Below are 19,813 nucleotides of genomic sequence, written 5' to 3'. Positions count from 1 at the left end.
CTCCTGACCTCGTGATCCGCCCGCCTCGGCCTCCCAAAGTGCTGGGATTACAAGCGTGAGCCACCGCGCCCGGCTGTATTTTCAGTAGATACTGGATTTCTACATGTTGGTCAGGCTGGTCTCAAACTCCTGACCTCAAGTAATCTGCTTGCCTCAGTCTCCCAAAGTACTGGGATTACAGGTGTGAGCCACCGCACCAGACCCATTACACTCTGTTCTGTGATTATTTGCTTTCTTTCTTTCTTTCTTTCTTTTTTTTTTTTTGAGACGGAGTCTCGCTCTGTCGCCCAGGCTGGAGTGCAGTGGCGCAATCTCAGCTCACTGCAAGCTCCACCTCCCGGGTTCACGCCATTCTCCTGCCTCAGCCTCTCCGAGTAGCTGGGACTACAGGCGCCCGCCACCACGCCCGGCTAATTTTTTGTATTTTTAGTAGAGACGGGGTTTCACCGTGGTCTCGATCTCCTGACCTCGTGATCCGCCCGCCTCGGCCTCCCAAAGTGCTGGGATTACAAGCGTGAGCCACCGTGCCCGGCCAATTATTCGCTTTCTACTCTGTCTACACCACTGGACTGCCCACTCTTCCAGGATGGGGTTCATTCCTGATTCATCCCAGGTCCCCTGTGCCTGGCACAGCTCTAATGCAAAAGCATCCATAAAAGCTGAATGGAGGAAGGAAGAAAAGAAGGCGTGAGCGACAGCACGCCCTGCCACTTTGACAGTGTGTTCTCAGCTGTGGCAGAAAGCTCAGTGGCAGAAGAACAATTTCTCCTCTCTGTACGGGGGGAGGCAGCTCTGCGAGATAAACGGATTGTGATGAGAGGCTAGGCCGAATGGGCAGACCAAGCAGGGGAATTCATTTCCCCCTGGATATTAAAGATGTTATCTGGCAGACACGTGTCTGCCAGGGCAATCAGCAGTGTGGTGGGTGGTTCTGGACAGAGCTCTTTATCTTGTGCTGCATCTGCAGACCAGCTTTGCAAATGTAATGAAGGCCTGGCTGCCTGAGATATGCACTGCCCACCTTCCCACCCCCTCCACAGCCCAGCCTGAGAAGAGAGCAGACCAGACCCCAAACTGTTGTCCTGCCCTCTGCCCAGAACATCTGCCTCATCTACCCCGGCTCTTCCAAGAGAGGTGACAAGTCAAATGCCTTGGGATGGTGGCCTTACCCTTGTGTATAATGTTTAAGGTTCTTGATGCCTTAAAAAATAATTCTTTCTCTAGGCCAGGCACAGTGACTCCCGCCTGTAATCCCAGCACTTTGGGAGGCCTAGTTAGGCGGATCACGAGGTCAGGAGTTCAAGACCAGCCTGGCCAATATGGCGAAACCCCATCTCTATTAAAAAATACAAAAATTGGCTGGGTGCAGTGGCTCATGCCTGCAATCCCAGCACTTTGGGAGGCCGAGGTGGGTGGATCACGAGGTCAGGAGTTCGAGACCAGCCTGGCCAACATGGTGAAACCCCCGTCTCTTATAAAAATACAAAAAAAATTAGCCAGGCGTGCCGTGATCTCAGCTCACTGCAACCTCTGCCTTCCAGGCTCAAAATATCCTCCCACCTCAGCTGGGGGTGGAACTACAGGCACATGCCGCCATGCCCAGCTAATTTTTAAATTTTTTTGTAGAGGCAGGGTCTCCCTGTATTCCCCAGGCTGGTCTTAAACTCCTGGGCTCAGGCAATCCTCCTGCCTCGGCCTCCTAAAATGCTGGGATTACAGGCATGAGCCACCATGCCCAGCCCTTTTAGAAATACATATATATATATATATATATATAAATTTTTTTTTTTGAGACAGGGTCTTGCTCTGCCATTCAGGCTGGAGCGCAGTGGCACAATCACCACTCACTGTAGCTTTGAACTCCTGGGCTCAAGCTATCCTCCTACCTCAGCCTCCCGAGGAGCTGAGACTACTGGTGTGTGCCGACATGCACGGCTAATTTTTCAGTAGAGACAGAGTCTCACTATGTTATCCAAACTGGTCTCAAACTCCTGAGCTCAGGAGATCCTTCTGCCTTGGTGTTCCAAAGCACTAGGATTACGGGCATGAGCCACCATGCCCAGCCAGAAACTTTCTTTTTTGTAGAAATGGGGGTCTCACTGTGTTCCGCAGACTGATCTCAAAATCCTGGGCTCAAGCAGTCCTCCTGCCTTGGCCTCCCCAAGTATTGGGACTTACAGGTGTGAACCACCAAACCTAGCTCAAAAACTTTTAGTCTAATTTTGATAGATATAAGGGCTGTTTCCAGTTTTTTACTGGTTACAGTGCTGCTGTGAACATTCTTGTACATGTATCCTGATGGCTGTGAGTTTTCCTGAGGTTTATTTAGGAGACGTTTGGCTGAGTCACAGGGTATCATTCACACCACCTTGCAAGCCCAACAGTAGTGGGATTGTTGACATCTTCACCAACACTTGATATTTACAGATTTTAACATTTTAAATTTATTTATTTATTTTATTTTTTGCTAACCTGTAAAGCACTATCTCACTGCAGATTTAAAATGTAGCTTATGGCCGGGCACGGTGGCTCATGCCTGTAATCCCAGCACTTTGGGAGGCCGAGGCGGGCGGATCACGAGGTCAGGAGATCGAGACCATCCTGGCTAACACAGTGAAACCCCATCTCTACTAAAAATACAAAAAAATTAGCCAGGCGTGGTGGCAGGCGCCTGTAGTCCCAGCTACTCGGGAGGCTGAGGCAGGAGAATGGCGTGAACCCAGGAGGCGGAGCTTGCAGTGAGCTGAGATCGCGCCACTGCACTCCAGCCTGGGCGACAGAGCGAGACTCCGTCTCAATAAAAGAAAAAAAAATGTAGCTTAGGCTGGGCACAGTGGCTCATGCCTGTAATCCCAGTACTTTGGGAGGCAGAGGCAGGAGGATTGTTTGAGGCCAAGAGTTGGAGACCAGCCTGGGCAACACAGTGAGACTGTCTCTACAAAAAATTAAAAAAAAAAATTAACTGGGGATGGTGGCATGTGGGAGGTGAGGTGGGAGGATGCCTCAAGTCCAAGAGCTCAAGGTTACAGTGAGCTTTGATCACACCACTGCACTCCAGCCTGGGTGACAGAGCAAGACCCTATCTCTTAAAAAAAAGAAAAAAAGTAATTTAGTCTTCTGTACTCCTGGTGTTGTTTATGTGCTTGTTTGGTTGGATCTGGTACTGTTACCGCAACATGGCCTCAATTCTGTTTTTGTGTGTGTGTGTTTTTTTTTTTTGAGATGGAGTCTCGCTTTGTTTCCCAGTGTGAGCTGGGCTCACTGCAACCTCCACCTCCAGGGTTCAAGTGATTCTTGTGCCTTAGCCTCCCAAACAGCTGGCACTACAGGCACACGCCACCATGCCCGGCTAATTTTTCTATTTTTATTTTATTTTTTTCAGACAGTCTTGCTCTGTCGCCCAGGCTGGAGTGTAGTGGCTTGATCTTGGCTCACTGAAATCTCCACCTCCCAGGTTCAAGCAATTCTCCTGCCTCAGCCTCCCGAGCAGCTGGGACTACAGGTGCCCGCCACCACGCCAGCTAATTTTTTGTATTTTTTAATAGAGACAGGGTTTCGCTGGGCAGAGACCAGCTGCCCAGGCTGGTGTGAACTCCTGACCTCAAGTGATCCACCCGCTTCGGCCTCCCAAAGTGCTGGGATTACAGGCATGTGTCACTGTGCACAGCCGAATTTTTGTATTTTTAGTAGAGACGGGGCTTCATCATGTTTTCCAGGGTGGTCTCTAACTCCCAGCCTCAGGTGATCTGCACGCCTTGGACTCCCAAAGTGCTGTGATTCCAGGCGGGGGCCACTGCGCTGGCCCTCAGTTCTTTCAGGAAGCCCCAAAACCTGTGAAATTAACCATCCTCCCAACTGTGCTTGCTTACAGAAACAAAGGCCAGGTGCCAATAACCAGGAACCAGCCACAAGATGAATTGAACTCAGCAGTGCTGCCTTGGCCTGAGTTACTGCTTCACTGCTATACTAAAATCTCCACCCGGTGCGGAGAAATGTATCTTGCTAAGCACAAACAGTGCTAGGCGCAAAAGGAATCTACACACTCCTGCTGCTCTTGGAAGAACCCATCCAGGAATCCCTACCCCAGTCTTCACCTATCTGCCCAAAAAACGCTTAAGATCCCCCTTTACCCAATGTCCAGGGAGCAGGTGCTTTGAGCAGAAGCTCCCCTTTTCCGTTCTTGACCAATGAACGTTTCTGCTCTGCTTGACTGAACCTGGTTTCATTCTATTGGTGAGAACTGCACTGGGCGGGTCAAGCGACCCTCCCTTGAGGGCAGTAACACTACCTGCTTTGTGAAGCAGCAGCTGCAGAGATTCTGGTGCTTGCCATGGCCATGGAAGCTCAAGGAAGAAGTTAAGACTGAGAACAACGATCATATTTATTTGAAGGTGGTGTGGCAGGATAATTCTGTGGCGCAGTTTAAGAGGCATACACCACCTAGTAAACTGATGAGAGCCTATTGTGAATAACAGGATTTGTCAATGAGGCAGATCAGATTTGGATTGGATGGGCAGCCAATCAATGAAACAGACATACCTGCACAGTTGGTAATGGAGGATGAATACACAATTGACGTTTTCCTGCAGGAGACAGGTGTCTGCTAAAAAAGGAACCTACTACTTTACTCCAAACCTCTGTTCTTACAGACCAAGATTACATCCTCAATTAGAAAACTGCAATTTGGTTCCACTACATCCTGACCAATATAGTATAGTTTTATTTCATTTTCACCTTCCCCTTTCCTTTGTTGTACATACAGTAATGGGTATGTGTGCACCAGCATATTGCATTTGTGTTTTTGTTTGTTTGTTGTAAAATGGCCAATGGTGTGTTCTGATTGACATCAAGTGGAGACGGGACTGGGAAAAATACTGGTTCTGTGAAAATACCCCCTTTCTCCATTCGTGGCATGCTCATTCAGCTCTTATCTTTTTTTCATATATTTATTTTAGATGGAGTCTTGCTCTGTTGCCCAGGCTGGAGTGAAGTGGTGTAATCTTGGCCCACTGCAGCCTCCGCCTGCCAAGTTCAAGCGGGACTACAGGCATGTGCTACCACATCCGGCTACTTTTTTTTTTTTGAGACAGAGTCTCACTTGGTCACCCAGGCTGAAGTGCAGTGGCATGATCTCAGCTCACTGCAACCTCTGCCTCCTGGGTTCAAGCGATTCTCCTGCCTCAGCTTCCCGAGTAGCTGGGACTACAGGTGTGTGCCACCACGCCCAGCTAATTTTTATATTTTTAGTAGAGACGGGGTTTCACCATGTTAGCCAAGCTGGTCTCGAACTCCTGACCTCAAGTGATCCACCCACCTTGGCCTCCCAAAGTGCTGAGATTACAGGCATGAGCCACCGTGCCCGGCTCAGCTCTTATCCCTATATTCCAGTGAGTTATATTTTGCTCTGTTTTAACTAAAAAATGACAACATAAAAATCCTTCCATACTTCATTCAACTGAAGAATTTTAATGTTTTTCACTTATCATTGTAAAAACCAAGGACAATTGTGTAACTTTAAAAAATCCTTCTAATCGGATGATTGTTGTACATAGCTTTCACATGTAGGGTAATCTGTCTTTAAGTAGGGATAAATTACTTAAAAATAAACCAAATCATGGCTAACTGCAGCCTCAAGTGATCCTCCCGCCTTGGCCTCCCAAAGTGCTGAGATTACAGGCGTGAGCCACTGTGTCTACAAAGTCTTGTGGTTTAAATAAATTTGGTTAAAATGAAAAAAAGTAAAATTTACTTTAATTTGTATTTCCTGGATTTCTAATGATATACTAGGCATCGTGTTATATGTTTATTGGTCATTCCTATTTCCTCTTTTGTGAAGGGCCTATTCAGGTCAGTTACCCCTGTTTTTTCCATTGTTCATCTTTTTCTCACTGAGTTGTAGGAGCTCCTGTGCATTAATCTTTTGTTTTGTTTTGTTTTGTTTTGTTTTTTTGAGATGGAGTATTGCTCTGTCCCCAGGCTGGAGTGCAGTGGCCTGATCTCGGCTCACTGCAAGCTCTGCCTCCCGGGTTCACGCCATTCTCCTGCCTCAGCCTCTCGGAGTAGCTGGGACTACAGGCTCCCCCCACCACGCCCGGCTAATTTTTTGTATTTTTAGTAGAGACGGGGTTTCACTGTGTTAGCCAGGATGGTCTCGATCTCCTGACCTTGTGATCCGCCTGCCTCGGCCTCCCAAAGTGCTGGGATTAGCGGCGTGAGCCACCGCGCCCGGCCCTTTTGTCAGTTTTTTTTTTTTTTAATTTTTTTAAATTATACTTTAGGTGTTAGGGTACATGTGCACAATGTGCAGGTTTGTTACATATGTATCCATGTGCCATGTTGTTTTGTTGCACCCATTAACTCGTCATTTAGCATTAGGTATATCTCCTAATGCTGTCCCTCCCCCCTCCGCCCACCCCACAACAGTCCCCGGAGTGTGATGTTCCCATGTCCATGAGTCCATGAGTTCTCATCCTTCAATTCCCACCTATGAGTGAGAACATGCGGTGTTTGGTTTTTTGTCCTTGCGATAGTTTACTGAGACTTTTGTCAGTTTTAACACATCTTTTGTTAAGCATGAATGTGTTTTATCTCTCTGGCTAACTTGTTAGGTCAGTGGGTAAGAGGGCAGGGGTAGGAACTACAGAATAATAAATTAGACCAGTTAAGGAACCTTTAGGATTACAACTTCCTGCTTCCCTTATAGCTCTCTCCACGTCTGTCAAAGTGTTGGAACGGCAGCATCCCCTATAAATGCCCCTCTTAAAAAGTGAAGATTTTTACCCTCCCAGGGAGGGAAGGCTACCTACAGGCTGTTTTTGTTTTGCTTTATTTTCTAGAAAACCAATCACAGGCCGGGCACAGTGGCTCACGCCTGTAATCCCAGCCCTTTTGGAGGCCAAGGCGGGTGGATCACCTGAGGTCGGGAGTTCGCCACCAGCCTGACCAACATGGAGCAACCCTGTCTCTACTAAAAATACATAATTAGCCGAGCATCGTGGCGCATGCCTGTAATCCTAGCTACTCAGGAGGCTGAAGCAGGATAATCGCTTGAACCCGGGAGGCGGAGGTTGCGGTGAGCGGATATCGCGCCACTGCACTCCAGCCTGGGCAATAAGAGCGAAACTCCATGTCCAAAAAAAAAAAAAAAAAAAAAAAGAAAAGAAAAAAGAAAACCAATCACAACAAGGCAGATAAAGAATGATGAGTTGTCAGATTTTGATACCTGCGGATGAGGGCGTGGACGCACGGTTGGGAACTCGCAGCTGCTCATTGGTGGCTGGTGCGGGGGAAGTTGTTTCATTTGCCCCAGGTGTTGCCCAGTGACCTCCTGCGCGTGCGCCGCGTCTGTCCAGCTGCGCGGGAAGCTCAGGGGAGGGAAGGCCAGGTTCCATCCATTCATTCACTCCAGACCTGGCACCCAGCCAAGCGCGCGGTTTCTTTACAGACTTTCCTGCAGGTCCACAGAAATGCAAGGATCCGCCTCTGTGCTGGAATTAGAGTCTGGGAGGGGGAATGCGCAGTGCACCCTGAGTGGTATTTCAGTTGTCGCCTTCAGGGCTAGCCCCGAGCCTCGTGCCCCGGCCTCCTCAGCGCTTAAGGAATCTCTGGAGCGCGTGTCTTGGCAAGGGGAAGTGGGGCCCCGCTGAAGCTGTCGAGGCGTCTCTGAGAGGGGTGGGCTGGGGCCTGGAGAGGCCTCCGTGAGGACGCGGTTTGCTCTGGGCTTTGCCTGGCAGGGACTTTGGAACCTGGCTTGCAGTGCTGCAAGAAGCGGGCGCGCGGGCAACACGCGCGCGGGGACGCAGTAAGATCACAGGCTGCAAAGAAAACAGCACTAAGCGTCCTGAAGGACGCTGGAGCTTCAGCATAGTGTCCTTCTAGGTCGTGAGACCGCCCCCTCCTCTCCGCACTCCACCTTCCCGCAACTGGATCACTCGGCGGAAGCCTCAGGTGGGCCCCGGGGTCCAAGTCCGCCGCCGGGAGGGCGGAGGCGGGTCCCGAACCGCCGACTTTGGGGCGCGTCACGGCAGTCGCTCCTGATTGGCGGCCACGGCGGTCATGGGCGGGGTGCCCCGGGATTGACGCCTCCTGTGGCCAGAGCCGGAGTAACGGGACTCCCAGCTGCGCGTCGCAGTCCCGACGCGAGAAGGGCTGGAGTCGGCGTCCAGCCTAGAGCCCCCGGTGGGAGCCAGGCAGGGACGCGTGCACCATGCCCTACCTGCTCATCAGCACCCAGATCCGCATGGTGAGTACCGGCCGCCCGGCGACTTGGAGCCGGGACCAGGCCCTAGGGGGCTGCGACCGCACCTTCATGCCTCCCTCCTGGGCTGCACCCACCGGGGGCTGGACCGGGAACCCGCCCAGACACGCCCCCTTGGCCAGGGAGAGGGAGTGGAGAGGCGGGCTCAGCCCGGCTCCCGGGACTCAGCGAGCTCTGGCCGACCCGGAGCGTTTATTGCCGCGAAGGGGCCCAGGTATGTGCGTCCCGGCAACAGGGCGACCTCCGGGAGCTTCCGGCTCCTATCCTACCTGTCGGCGGGAGAGACCCAGTGAGCCCTGGCTGCACGCGCAGCACCCAGTGCCCTGCACAGAGCCGCTCCGCAGGGGAAAAAAGGGGGAATAATCTGAGGGAAAGAGGTTTGGAAAAGATAAGGACATGCCAAGGCGCTAAAACGCCAAGTCCTTGACCCGTAAACAGCAACTAGCTGCACCCTTAGGCACTTCCAGGAAGGGCTATCCCTGAAGCTTTAGGCAAGGAAGAAAAGAAAGAAGCCCCTGCTTGGGAAAAAAGGAAGGCGAGAAGGGGCTGTGCAGTTAGAGGTGGGGACACCATGAGTTAGAAGTCATGTTCCTTTCTCTGGGTGCAGTTTCCTTATCTGTAAAAAGGTTCTGATTGCCCCTCAGGAGTCCCCTTTTAGCTTCAGAAAGACATGACTCTGCCCCCCAGATGGGCAGCAAGGTGCTCTTCTGCCCTTGCCCACTGCCCAGTGCTGGGGTGAACCAGCAAAGGGTACACAACCCCCTTGGTGGGTTCACGACGCAACAGGAGATCTCTTGCCCAGCCCTGGGCAGCGGTTTGTGAAGCAGCCATCTGCTCAGCTGTCAACATGTGGATTCCTGGGTCCCTTCCCAGACCTCCTAAAACTCTGTCTGGGGCTTGGGAACCCATATTTGGAAATGGCCCCCTGAAGTGATTCATTTCTTAAAAGATATGGCTTTATTGATATGTAATGTGCATACCATAAATTCTTTGATTTAAAGTGTACAATTCAGTGTTGTTGTTTCTTTAGTGTACTCAGAGTTGTTCAACCATCACCATAATCAGTTTTAGAACATTTCTAATACCCCAAAAGGAAACCCTGTACCCACTGGCAGACACTCTTGATTTCCCCCAAGTCCTTCAGCCCTAGATAACCACTAATTACCTTTCTGTGGTAATGTGATCTGAGTCTGGCTTCTTTCATTTACATAATGTTTATTTTGTTTTGTTTTTTTGAAATGGAGTCTCACTCTGTCGCCCAAGCTGGAGTGCAGTGGTGCAATCATGGCTCACTGTAGCCTCAAACTCCTCCCACCTCAGCCTCCCCAGTAGCTGGGACTATAGGCTCGTGATACTTTGCCCGGCTAAAGCTGAGCTTTAAGGGACTAGGGAGGGCCACTACATTGCTCCTCCTGATCATCGATGGGCTCCACCCCTTCACAGCTTGTGCTCAGCCCCTAAGGATCCTTGCTACTCTCTGTAGCTTTTACCTGAAGCTCACTCAGGGCTAGTAGGCAGGGGAGGAAGGACAGGCAAGACCTTCCACCTCCTCCTGGCAGCCAGCCAAGCAGCCACTGTGGCTTACCTTGCAGGAGGTGGGCCCCACTATGGTGGGCGATGAACAGTCGGATCCAGAGCTGATGCAGCATCTGGGGGCTTCAAAGAGACGTGTCTTGGGAAACAACTTGTAAGTAGCAGCCTCCCTCAGTATCCTCTCCCTGCCAGCCCCTAGACCTGCCTCTGCTCCTTTTACACAACCTCCAAGCCCAGGGACGGGGCCCAGCATCAGAGCCCCTTGCCTGCATCCTGGGGCTCTGTTCTCTGGAGGAGTTGGTCCTATCTGTAGCCTCTCCAACATCCCCCCTCTCCCCCATGAGTCTCGCTCTGAAAGCTTTCCACATCCTTACTGGAACCGCAGAAACAGAGTCCGTTCCCTGGGTCTAGGACTCCACTAGCAGACCGTTCCTTGCCCTGCCCTCTCCTAAGCTGGACCCCATCAAGCACAGACAGGCACAGAGAGAAAGGTTTTTGTCGTGAGGATCTGGCTGAGTCGCAAAGCTATGCCCTAGAGGCAGGGAGCAGGGAGCCTGGGTCCTACCTCCAGGGTGGGGGCTGCCTGGGGACCTACCCATTTCCCTTGGCATCCTTCCTAATGCCTCCATGTCTAAACTGACTACTGCTTCCATTCCTCCTCTCACCCCTGGAGGCAGGGAGAACCCAAGCTACACAGGCTCTCTGAAAAGAGTGGTCAGTGAGTCCCAGTTGAAATCGGGGAAAGAGAAGGAGGGCTGATCCCAGCCCCTGGGTCAAGGCTCAGGGACAGAAGTCAGCCCCCTCCCTTTGCCATGAGGCACTTGCCTCTCCATGCCCAGCTTGGGGCTTGAGCCCTTTGTCTGCTTCACGGTCTTTCAGCATCAATTAAACCTGAAAGAAGGACCACCAACATTCTCCATGCTAGGGACTGGCGCACAGAGCCAGGAGCTACTGGGGCTCAGCCTTGTTGCTTCAGAACTGCAGGACAGCCAGGGCAGTGAGGGGCCTGGAGGCTTATTTTGTTTTTTTGAAATGGAGTCTCACTCTGTCGCCCAGGCTGGAGTGCAGTGGTGCAATCATGGCTCACAGCAGCCTCAACCTCCTCCCACCTGGAAGCCTGGGTGGGGAGCAAGCCCAGGGAGGGCAGGCAGCAGGGCTGTGGTCAGACTAACACGGTCTACCAGCTGGGACGCTGGGGAACCTGCTTAACCCCTCTGTTTTCTCATGTATCATCAATGGCCACAACAGTGGCACCTTCACTAGCTTGTTGGGAAGAATAAATGAGATAGCTTGTGAAGTACCTAGAAGGGGAGGAGGCAGGGGGCGCGCACTTACCCCAGCGCCCAGCAAGCAGCCAGCAAGTGTGAGTCACTACAAGAGTGGCCAGGCTGCCTGCCGCAGACACTAGCTTTGTACCAGGAGCTTGCTGTGTGCCTCTCCTCACCCCACCTATCCTGTCTCTTTGCAGTTATGAATACTACGTCGATGACCCCCCCCGCATAGTCCTGGACAAGCTGGAACGCAGAGGCTTCCGTGTGCTGAGCATGACGGGGGTGGGCCAGACGCTGGTGTGGTGTCTGCACAAGGAGTGACCTTCTCATGCTGATTTGCAGACGGGGCACCCCTGTGGACGGGCTGCTGTGGGCCCTGACCTCCAAGCTCCTGCCTCACCGTCTGCCTTGCCCCTCTTCCCAAATCATCACCGCCATGGGCCCAGCCCCAACGGGCAGTCAATGGCCTTCTCTGAAACCCTGTGTCAAGCAGTGGGAGAGGACAGTGCCTGGTGCCCTGGTGCTCCCAGCTGCCCTCCTGCTTTGGGCCTGGGCCGAGGGCCTTAGGTAGGCCATGTTCCTCGGGCAGCTGCCCCGGGCCGGAGCTGGGCACCCCAGCGGCCCTGGCCCGTGACTCCTGCATAGCTAGCCCAAGCCAATAAAGGGCTGTGATGAGTGGCTGCGCCTGTGTTCTGCTTGTGCACGGACTCTGGGACTCTCACCGTGCGGAGCGTGTCCCTGAGGGTCTGCCCACTTCCCGGGAGGGGCGCCAGGCCTGGGTGGAGCCCTCTGCGGCAGAGCCCAGCACCCTATACCTATGTATGGAATAGAGGTAAAAATCTTAAAAAAAAAAAAAATTTTATTGGTGACGTTGACGAAAAGGGCTGAGGGGTGGGTGGCTGGAGCCGGGGCTACGTAGGCGGCCCCTCCTGGTCTTCCTGCTGCATCCGTGCGATCAGCTGTTGCCGCTCAGCCGCCTGGCGCATGCGCATCATGACGAGGCTCTCGTAGTCCCTCTCTGACAGCACTGAGCCCTGTCGGACACAGCAGGGACAGGGAGGGGTCAGGGACAGCAGGGCACAGCCTCACAGACTCCGAGGACGGTGCCGAAGCAGAGCTGCGGTCTAAAAGTCTCAGAGGGAGGACGGTAGAGGAAGGGAAGGAACCCGGAGCATCCTTTTGGAATCCTGGCTCACCTGTGTCCCCCAGAACACGCCACCTTTGGCCTCCAGGCCGGCTTCTACCCAGCCAGCTCCCCCTCCCTTTCCCCAGGCCCCGTCAGCTCCGGTCCATCTGTTTCTCAGGAATCACCTGCGGGCCCACTAGCCAGGCCCTCATCTCCCTTCATTTCCTCTGGGCCCTTTATCCTTCACCCCTTTCCCTCTATCCCATGGTTTCTGCCTCTTAGGTTCCCAAGGAAGGGAAGTTGTCTGAGGTGCAGGGATGCACTTGGCTCTGCTGGGCACTGACCCTGGCACTGTCCATGCCCGGTGCCCTGTGGTCTGGCTCCTGCTGAGGATGCAGAAAAGGAGCCCTACCCGAGGCAGCCCGGAATGCCCCACCCTCGAAGGGGAGAAAGGCAAGCATGAGGCCAGCGTACCTCTAAAACTACACACCAGGGCTCCTGGAGGGCAGGGCCCGTGGCTCAAAGCTTTTATGAACTTGCCAGCACAGTGCGGGAGACTAAGGAATGCTGTATTTAAATAATCAAAAGAATAATAAACAACCGTCTGAATGGGCCAAGGCTGTAGGGTGGAGAAGCAGCTCTGCCAGCGGGGCCTAAGATGCCAACCCACGCCCTGATAAGGTCTGCAGTGGGAATTAAACCTTTTCCTCCCTCAGTGCTGCTTAGGCTGTGTGATGATCATGTGGTCCCAACAGCTTCTCAGAGAAGTGTGAAGCCCACCTGAGTTGGCACAGAAGTGAGCTAGGCCAGGGGTTGCACGATGCGGTGGCCTGCCCGTAGCAGAGAGCTGTGGGGCCCTGATCCGCGGTACCCCGCATGGGGACGCTGTCACGAACAAGGCAGGAGGAAAATGTGGTCAGTGACCCGGGGAATAGGAAGGGAGCGGCTGCGATTGAGGTGCCAGGCCCTGGCCAGCAGGTTTGGAGTAAGGGGTGTAGAGAAACAGGAAGTGTTACTCAGCCTGGGTTCCCCTGTTCCTCCCGATAGCTGCACCTCTCCCCTCTCCCCGGCTGCAGCAGTCCCAGCTAGGCCGGACTGCTAAGCCTGGCCCAGAGCATGGCTGACAATTCACAGCAGCCTCCCTGGCCCAGCCTCCTGCAAGAGAAGGAGGACCCCAGAGGAAGCCTAGTAGCCAGAGGGGAAGGGCTGGAGCACAGCCTGGTAGGAGGCAGCACGGGCCCGGCCCTCAGCAAGCGGCTCTCCTGGCAGGAGCCCTCTAGGGTAAAACAAGGGAGGACAAGGAAATAGCAGCCAGGCTGATGGCAGGCCAAGAGGAGGCCACATCTCCCGTCCCCAGGTTAATGCTGCTCTGCCAAGAAAACTTGGAGCCACCCTCGGCGGGCCCCCAGCCCAACCCTGGGCAGCAGAGCCCGCCCGTCACAGGCATGGGGCTGCTCCCCGTTAACACACCCTCTGCCTCCTTCCCTGTTCCCGCAGGTCCTGCTCATGAGGGCCTGACAGCAGGGCTGAGTCACCCATACCAGCCACAGATCTCTTCCTTCCCCAACAATCGTTCCACACGCCTGCCTTTCAATTAACTCCCACCCGCCCCGAACTCCTCCTACCCAGACACTGTGGGCAGGGAGCCAGGTACACCTGCTGGGGGCCCAGGGTGGTGGGGCTGTGATGAGAAAGGAAGCCGCGTGGTGACACATAAAGCAGGGCTGACCCCACACGAGTCCCCAGAGGAATCTTAAGCTCCCCATTGCCCTGGGGTGTTGGTCCCAGCTGCCCCATCCCTGCACGCGGATGCTGCAATTACCCAAGAGCACGAAACCTGGCTTCCCACCTGACTGAGTCAGCTGAGAACAAAAACACATCTCCACTGCCACAGCCAAGCCACTCATCAGAGTCCGGGAGCCACTGGCAGAGAAGGCACGGCCCCACACTGCCCCAGAGACGCATAGGAGCCAGGCAAACACCAGGGCAAGTGAGCTCAGGCCATCTGCCGCCCGCCTGTGGAAGGAGCGCTCGCCAGCCTCACCCGGACCGAGAAGGTCCATCTCTGCCTCCGCCGGGGCTGCCCTCATTCTGGCTCCAGTAAGTGCTGCTTCTTCCTTCTGGGGTTTTTTCCACTGCCCTATTCAGTAACCAGGCCACTCCTGTCCCTGTGGGAAACTCTTACTGCCAGGAACTCCCAGCTGTCTGCTCTCCTGGACAAAAAAGTTCCTTCTTCCTGAGCCCTCCTCTCACCATCCAAGATGTGGTCAAAGGTCTGTGCTGAGCGGAAACCCCGAGGCCTCTGCTCCTAGGGGAGCCTCCCCAGCAGGGACCGCATGCACCCTGGCTGCTCCTGAACACCTGTCTGCTGGCTCCCCTGGGCCCCATGGAGACCTGGCAGAAAGGCTCCTTCCGCAAAGCCTCCTTCTTCAAGCGGCTGAGCCTGGGGCGGCCGCGGCGGCTCCGGCGACAGGGCAGTGTGCTTAGCCAGGCCAGCACAGCGGGTGGGGACCACGAGGAGTACAGCAACCGAGAAGTCATCCGGGAGCTACAAGGGAGGCCAGATGGCCGGCGCCTGCCACTGTGGGGGGACGAGCAGCCCCGGGCCACCCTGCTGGCCCCACCCAAGCCCCCACGCCTCTACCGAGAGAGCTCAAGCTGCCCCAACATCCTGGAGCCCCCACCTGCCTACACAGCAGCTTACTCTGCCACCCTGCCATCGGCGCTCTCTCTGTCGAGTGCCCTCCACCAGCACTCAGAGAAGGGCCTTGTGGACACTCCCTGCTTCCAGAGGACACCTACCCCAGACCTCAGTGATCCCTTCCTCTCCTTCAAAGTGGACCTGGGGATTTCACTTCTTGAGGAAGTTCTGCAGATGCTAACGGAGCAGTTTCCTAGCGAGCCCAGCTTCTAAATGGGATGAGGGTGGGCAAAGCCAGGGTGACTGGAAGAGCCAGAGGCTGGGGATTAAGGACAGGGACAGGACTCCAGGCCCATCGTTGGAGGGTGCAGGCAGGCAGAGCTCCTCCATCCTGGGGGAGGATTCCAGGATAGGAATCCAGGGCTCTGCCTGCTCTCTGGGTCCTGAACAGTCCTCCCAGGCACCCCAGAGTGGAGGGACAGAGGCAAGCTGGAAATGTTGGGGGGGCGGCCCTTCCTGGCAGGACCCCTGAAGGAAGCTGGCTATGTCAGGAAAGGGAGGCTATGTGCGGCAACCACAGGAATCAGGTAGAGGCTGGCAGAGCCAGAAGATGGCACGGGGTCAGGTCAGGGAGTGGGAGGACACAGACTGGGCAGAAGAGATGAGTGCCCTGTGCCAGCCTCTTTGGAAGCCACTGTCAACAGAGAGGTCACAGGACAAGCCTGGGTAAAGGCAGTCCAACCCAGGCAGAAGAGGAAAGTGGGAAGGCCCAGGAAGAAAGGGGAGAAGGCCTGACCCTGTCTAATCTGGTGGCCACTCACTGCATGACACTAAATTGAAATTAAATAGAATTAACAATTCAGTTCCTCAGCTGCACCATTATTCCAGATTCCACATTCCAAATGCCCAGTGGCCACACATGATTAATGGCTACCACACTGGTCAGTGCAGAATGGATGTAAACATCGCTACACAAAGTTCTACTGGACAGCGCTGGCTAGACCATGGCCTGGAGCCACCAGCAAAGGGGAGACGCATACAGGGGCTGGCCACATAGGAAGAGACAGGTAGAGATAGAGTATAACTCAGGCAAAAGACCAGGCAAATCCTTAGCAGAAATGAGGACGTGGCTCAGTCTGCCAACACAGCTACCTGGAGCAATCCCTGGTGAAGGAAGGCAGCTCTATAGAAGGCCAGCCAAAGGCACGCGCACGGCTTGCAAAGGGGTGCTTTGGGGAATTCCCAGAATTATTAGTGATGGGAGCCCTGGCAGATTTCCTTCCTCGAAGAGAGGAGAACTGGATCCAGGGATGGGCATTCAACAGCAAAGCTGGTCTCCAGAACTGTCTCCCAGGATTAGAGAGTTCTGCCGCCTGAACCCTCCAACGATGGGCCTGCCAACCAGGCCAAGTCCACTGGGTCAAAGCCACAGGCTGTGCTATGGCCCCACCCCATGGCCTCACCAGAACACAGAAACCAGAGCCCAGCAGCACTGGCTGGGCCATGTGTTGGTGGCCCCCAGGACTTGCTAAGAGTAGCAAAGGGGAGAGGGAAGCTCCGACACACACCATTTCTACGACCCAAATTGGTGGCCCCCCTCTTTCCTCCTCTTGTGTATAGGTACCGAGCTGTGGATACAGGAGGGAATGAATAAAATTCTAACACAATCTATGGAGTGTTATCTGGGGCTGTGAAATGCTGGGACTTGAAGGTGGGAATGAGGTCTCTAAAGCAGGGCCCTGAGTTAGGCCCAGGCCAGTTTGTTTCCCTCCATCCAGGATCTGGGACACACTTGCAGCAAGCTGCTTTCCAGTCACCCCGGTCAAGTGGAGGGGCAGGCAGGGAGCAGGCTGGCGTGGGTAAGGTAATGAGAGCAGCCTCCGGCCAGCCTGCCGAGGGGCTGTGGACACACCAGACAGGCCCTAGGCCACTGCAGAGAAGGGGAGAACCAGGTTGCTAGATCTTGCCCCCAAAGCAATCTGTTCCACCAAGGTGGGGACAGGTGTGGCCAGGAGCCCCACAGCCCCAGCCTTTGTATCCAGGCCAAAAAACACCAGGGCCATGGTTTCGGGTCGGGGGTTACACACAAGCTGGAAGGTCTATGCTTCACCCCAGGCAGGGCGCTCAGACTCTGGGCAGGCAGCACCCCATGTCAGCAGGGTAGCCAGTAGCCAGGGTTCTTTTTTTTTTTTGAGATGGAGTCTTGCTCTGTTGCTCAGGCTGGAGTGCAATGGCACGATCTCGGCTCACTGCAACCTCTGCCTCCCTGGTTCAAGCGATTCTCCTGCCTCAGCCTCCTGAGTAGCTGGGATTACAGGTGCCCACCATCATGCCCAGCTGATTTTTGTGTTTTTGTAGAGACAGGGTTTCACTATGTTGGTCAGGCTAGTCTTGGAACTCCTGACCTCAGGTGATCCGCCCCCCTCGGCCTCCCAAAGTGCTGGGATTACAGGCGTGAGCCACTGTGCCCAGCCTGCCAGGGTTACTTCTAAGAGGAGATATTGCCTCTTGACAGTCGGTCCCTGTTTGGGGCAGCCAGAGACACATCCAGAAAACTGAACTGCTGGGAAGGAAGTGGCTGCCCTAGTCACCTGCCCCTTTTCTGCAGCACTGGGTCGTCTAAGCTCCAAATGATTCACACACCACAACCAAGCAACCTGAGGGCCAGGAAGATCCCTTTGTGAGAAGGAGAGTCCCAACAGGAGACCAGATATGGAGAGAAAGCAAGGTCTAAGAATACAGTGTGGGTGGGGCCTCTCTGGCCCTCAGAGAGGAAAAGGGTTCAACATGAAATCCCAGCCCCTCTTGCCTGGGTTGGTGGACCTGCCAAGCTCACTCTAGGCCCCAAGACCTGAATTTGGAAGGAAAGAGCCTGAGAGGAGCCCAGGTAGGAAGAGCTCCGAGACCTGAGTGCCCAGCCAGGTGAGGCCTGACTCCTCACCTTTGACTGTCCTGAATGGCTGCGGCCCACGGCATCCTGAGGCTGTCCCTCCAACCAGGAAATCTTCAGAGGGTTATCCACCAGGCCAACTTCATTCTGGACAGCCAGTTCCTGCCAAACACAGCATCTAGTCCTGTCCCATCCGTTGAGCCAGCTATAAAGAGGCTCTCTCTACCCCCACAGAGAGAACAGAACCAGCGTTCTAGCCCTCTAAGCAGAGATGCCAACCTCAGCAGCCTTCAAGTGATGGGCGTTAACACTTTGGCCTTTCCTGCGGGAGAGGGGTTGGGGGAGCTTTCTGATGTGGGGAGGCGAGGAGCACAAAGGGTGGGAAGGCAGTGCTGGGGCTCACAGCCCCAAGGGGTGCAGGTGGAGGGTGTGAAGGCACCAGCAGGGAGCAGAGTCAAGTTTGTGCTCTCCTTTCTCCCCGGAGCACCCCCCATCCATCCCTTCACACACGGTGCCTCTATATCCAGGAGTCAGGGGCCCCTGGGAAAAGCCTTGGCTCTAAGCTGGCCCGGAGATTCTCTTTTTTTTTTTTTGAGACGGAGTCTTGCTCTGTCCCCCAGGCTGGAGTGCAGTGGCGTGATCTCGGCTCACTGCAAGCTCCGCCTCCCGGGTTCACGCCATTCTCCTGCCTCAGCCTCCCGAGTAGCTGGGACTACAGGCGCCCGCCATCACACCTGGCTAATTTTTTGTATTTTTAGTAGAGACGGGGTTTCACCGTGTTAGCTAGGATGGTCTCGATCTCCTGACCTCGTGATCCGCCTGCCTCGGCCTCCCAAAGTGCTGGGATTACAGGCTTGAGCCACCGCGCCCGGCCAAGCCCGGAGATTCTCTAGGAGTGCGGACCACCTAACTCACAAGGCCCACAGAATTGGGTCCCTGCCCTAGAATGACAGGGCCACGAGGGGCCCCCAAGCCTCATGCAGCACTCACCGCCGCCTTGACGGTTGCAAACTCCACCACAGCAGTGCCTGGCTTCTTACTGGAAAGCACCAGGTTGAGAACCTCACCATACTGTGGGGACAAAGGGGTCTAATAAGCATGACTTGGCCTTCAGGATGGCCCGGGTCATGCCAGAGACAAGCCTGGGCTACCTTGAGGCCCATGGGGCATTTTCAGTTGGGAGATAACTTCTTGCCCCACCTACTTATCTTAGTGAAGTGAGATCAGAGATAGGAAAGAAATTTTTTCTAGGAACACAGAGCAGCAAAGGAATGATGAGCAAAGCCCTGGTGACTTTGACATATTTCATTGCATAGCGTCCTTGCTAGTTGAACGTGGTGAAAAGGACGGGGCTTTCATGCCAGATACCCACCTCATCCCTCCCAACCCACTCAGCCAAGCTCTTTGCTTCTAAGGGTAAGAGTTAAACCGAGGTAGCAAAGGACAGCGGGCTGGAAGGGGGCACATGGCCACACAAGTGAAAGGAGGGCTGTGGCCTGGGGAGAAGTCTCTAGGACGTCCCATGGTCTATGAGGCAGAAAAAAAAAAAAGGCAGGTAGATATGTTAAGGGAAGCTCAGGTATTGAGAGCAGAGACCTAGGGCGTGGGCTGAGACGTGGACTGAGATGATAGGAAAGAGTGGACGTCAACAGGGCCGACCTTCTGCAAAAGCCGTAGGAGGACGTCTTTGGAGTAGCCACCTTTTGACTCATCCTCCTTCTTGCACTTCCATTTTAGCTGAAAAGACAGCCTCATGAAACACTGATTCTTGGCTGAACAGTACCTCACCCCACGACTGAGCTTGACAGTCTGAGCAGACATCCTCCCACCCTCCAAGTCTCTAAGGCTCCTGCAATCTGGGGAGTGCCACCAGAAACATTTTCCCCTTGGGAACTTGTAGGCAGGATGGCCTGCTCACCCCAGGGACGCTTCCCGCCCAGAAGACCCTCTCCTGCGAGGGCTTCTAGGGAATCCTCTGCCCTGTGATCAGGGCTAAAAGCAGCCTTTCGTGGCAAGCTCTGATCTCTAGGCGGCTGGAGCATGGAGGGAGGTGGTAATGGTGCTGGCTCCACGCAGATCCAGAGGCCCCACCAGA

General features: G+C 54.3%; 3 protein-coding genes across 3 annotated transcripts in view; 2 read left to right on the top strand and 1 right to left on the bottom strand.

Annotated features, from left to right (window-relative positions):
- Nucleotides 1–8,075: 8,075 nt before the first annotated feature.
- GCHFR (GTP cyclohydrolase I feedback regulator) lies at nt 8,076–11,795 on the top strand. Its single transcript, XM_032174129.2, has 3 exons — nt 8,076–8,242; nt 9,850–9,944; nt 11,259–11,795. The coding sequence occupies exons 1-3, from the start codon at nt 8,207–8,209 to the stop codon at nt 11,380–11,382; spliced, it is 255 nt and encodes an 84-aa protein (XP_032030020.1). The 5' UTR covers nt 8,076–8,206; the 3' UTR covers nt 11,383–11,795.
- A 107-nt stretch (nt 11,796–11,902) lies between these two features.
- DNAJC17 (DnaJ heat shock protein family (Hsp40) member C17) overlaps nt 11,903–19,813 on the bottom strand; it is a 39,186-nt gene continuing 31,275 nt past the window's right edge. The window contains exons 8-11 of the mRNA XM_032174127.2: nt 19,378–19,455; nt 18,709–18,789; nt 17,770–17,880; nt 11,903–12,095 (exon numbers count right to left, since the gene is read on the bottom strand). Of these exons, the coding sequence (XP_032030018.1) occupies nt 11,973–12,095; nt 17,770–17,880; nt 18,709–18,789; nt 19,378–19,455 (393 nt within the window). The 3' untranslated portion in view covers nt 11,903–11,972. The remainder of the gene's footprint in view (nt 12,096–17,769; nt 17,881–18,708; nt 18,790–19,377; nt 19,456–19,813) is intronic.
- On the top strand, nt 13,529–16,525 carry CUNH15orf62 (chromosome unknown C15orf62 homolog). Its single transcript, XM_058427534.1, has one exon. The coding sequence runs from the start codon at nt 14,574–14,576 to the stop codon at nt 15,099–15,101; it is 528 nt and encodes a 175-aa protein (XP_058283517.1). The 5' UTR covers nt 13,529–14,573; the 3' UTR covers nt 15,102–16,525.

Source organism: Hylobates moloch, unplaced genomic scaffold (genome assembly GCF_009828535.3).
Source record: "Hylobates moloch isolate HMO894 unplaced genomic scaffold, HMol_V3 SCAFFOLD_14, whole genome shotgun sequence".
Classification (NCBI taxonomy): Eukaryota; Metazoa; Chordata; class Mammalia; order Primates; family Hylobatidae; genus Hylobates; species Hylobates moloch.
Note: the sequence above shows the minus strand (reverse complement) of the source record. Positions and strands in the feature narration are given on the sequence as shown.

Coding starts and splice junctions, on each gene's coding strand:
- GCHFR (XM_032174129.2), top strand. CDS start 8,207: ATGCCCTACCTGCTCATCAGCACCCAGATCCGCATG. Junction 8,243..9,849: donor TCAGCACCCAGATCCGCATG/GTGAGTACCGGC, acceptor CTTACCTTGCAG/GAGGTGGGCCCCACTATGGT. Junction 9,945..11,258: donor CGTGTCTTGGGAAACAACTT/GTAAGTAGCAGC, acceptor GTCTCTTTGCAG/TTATGAATACTACGTCGATG.
- CUNH15orf62 (XM_058427534.1), top strand. CDS start 14,574: ATGGAGACCTGGCAGAAAGGCTCCTTCCGCAAAGCCTCCTTCTTCAAG.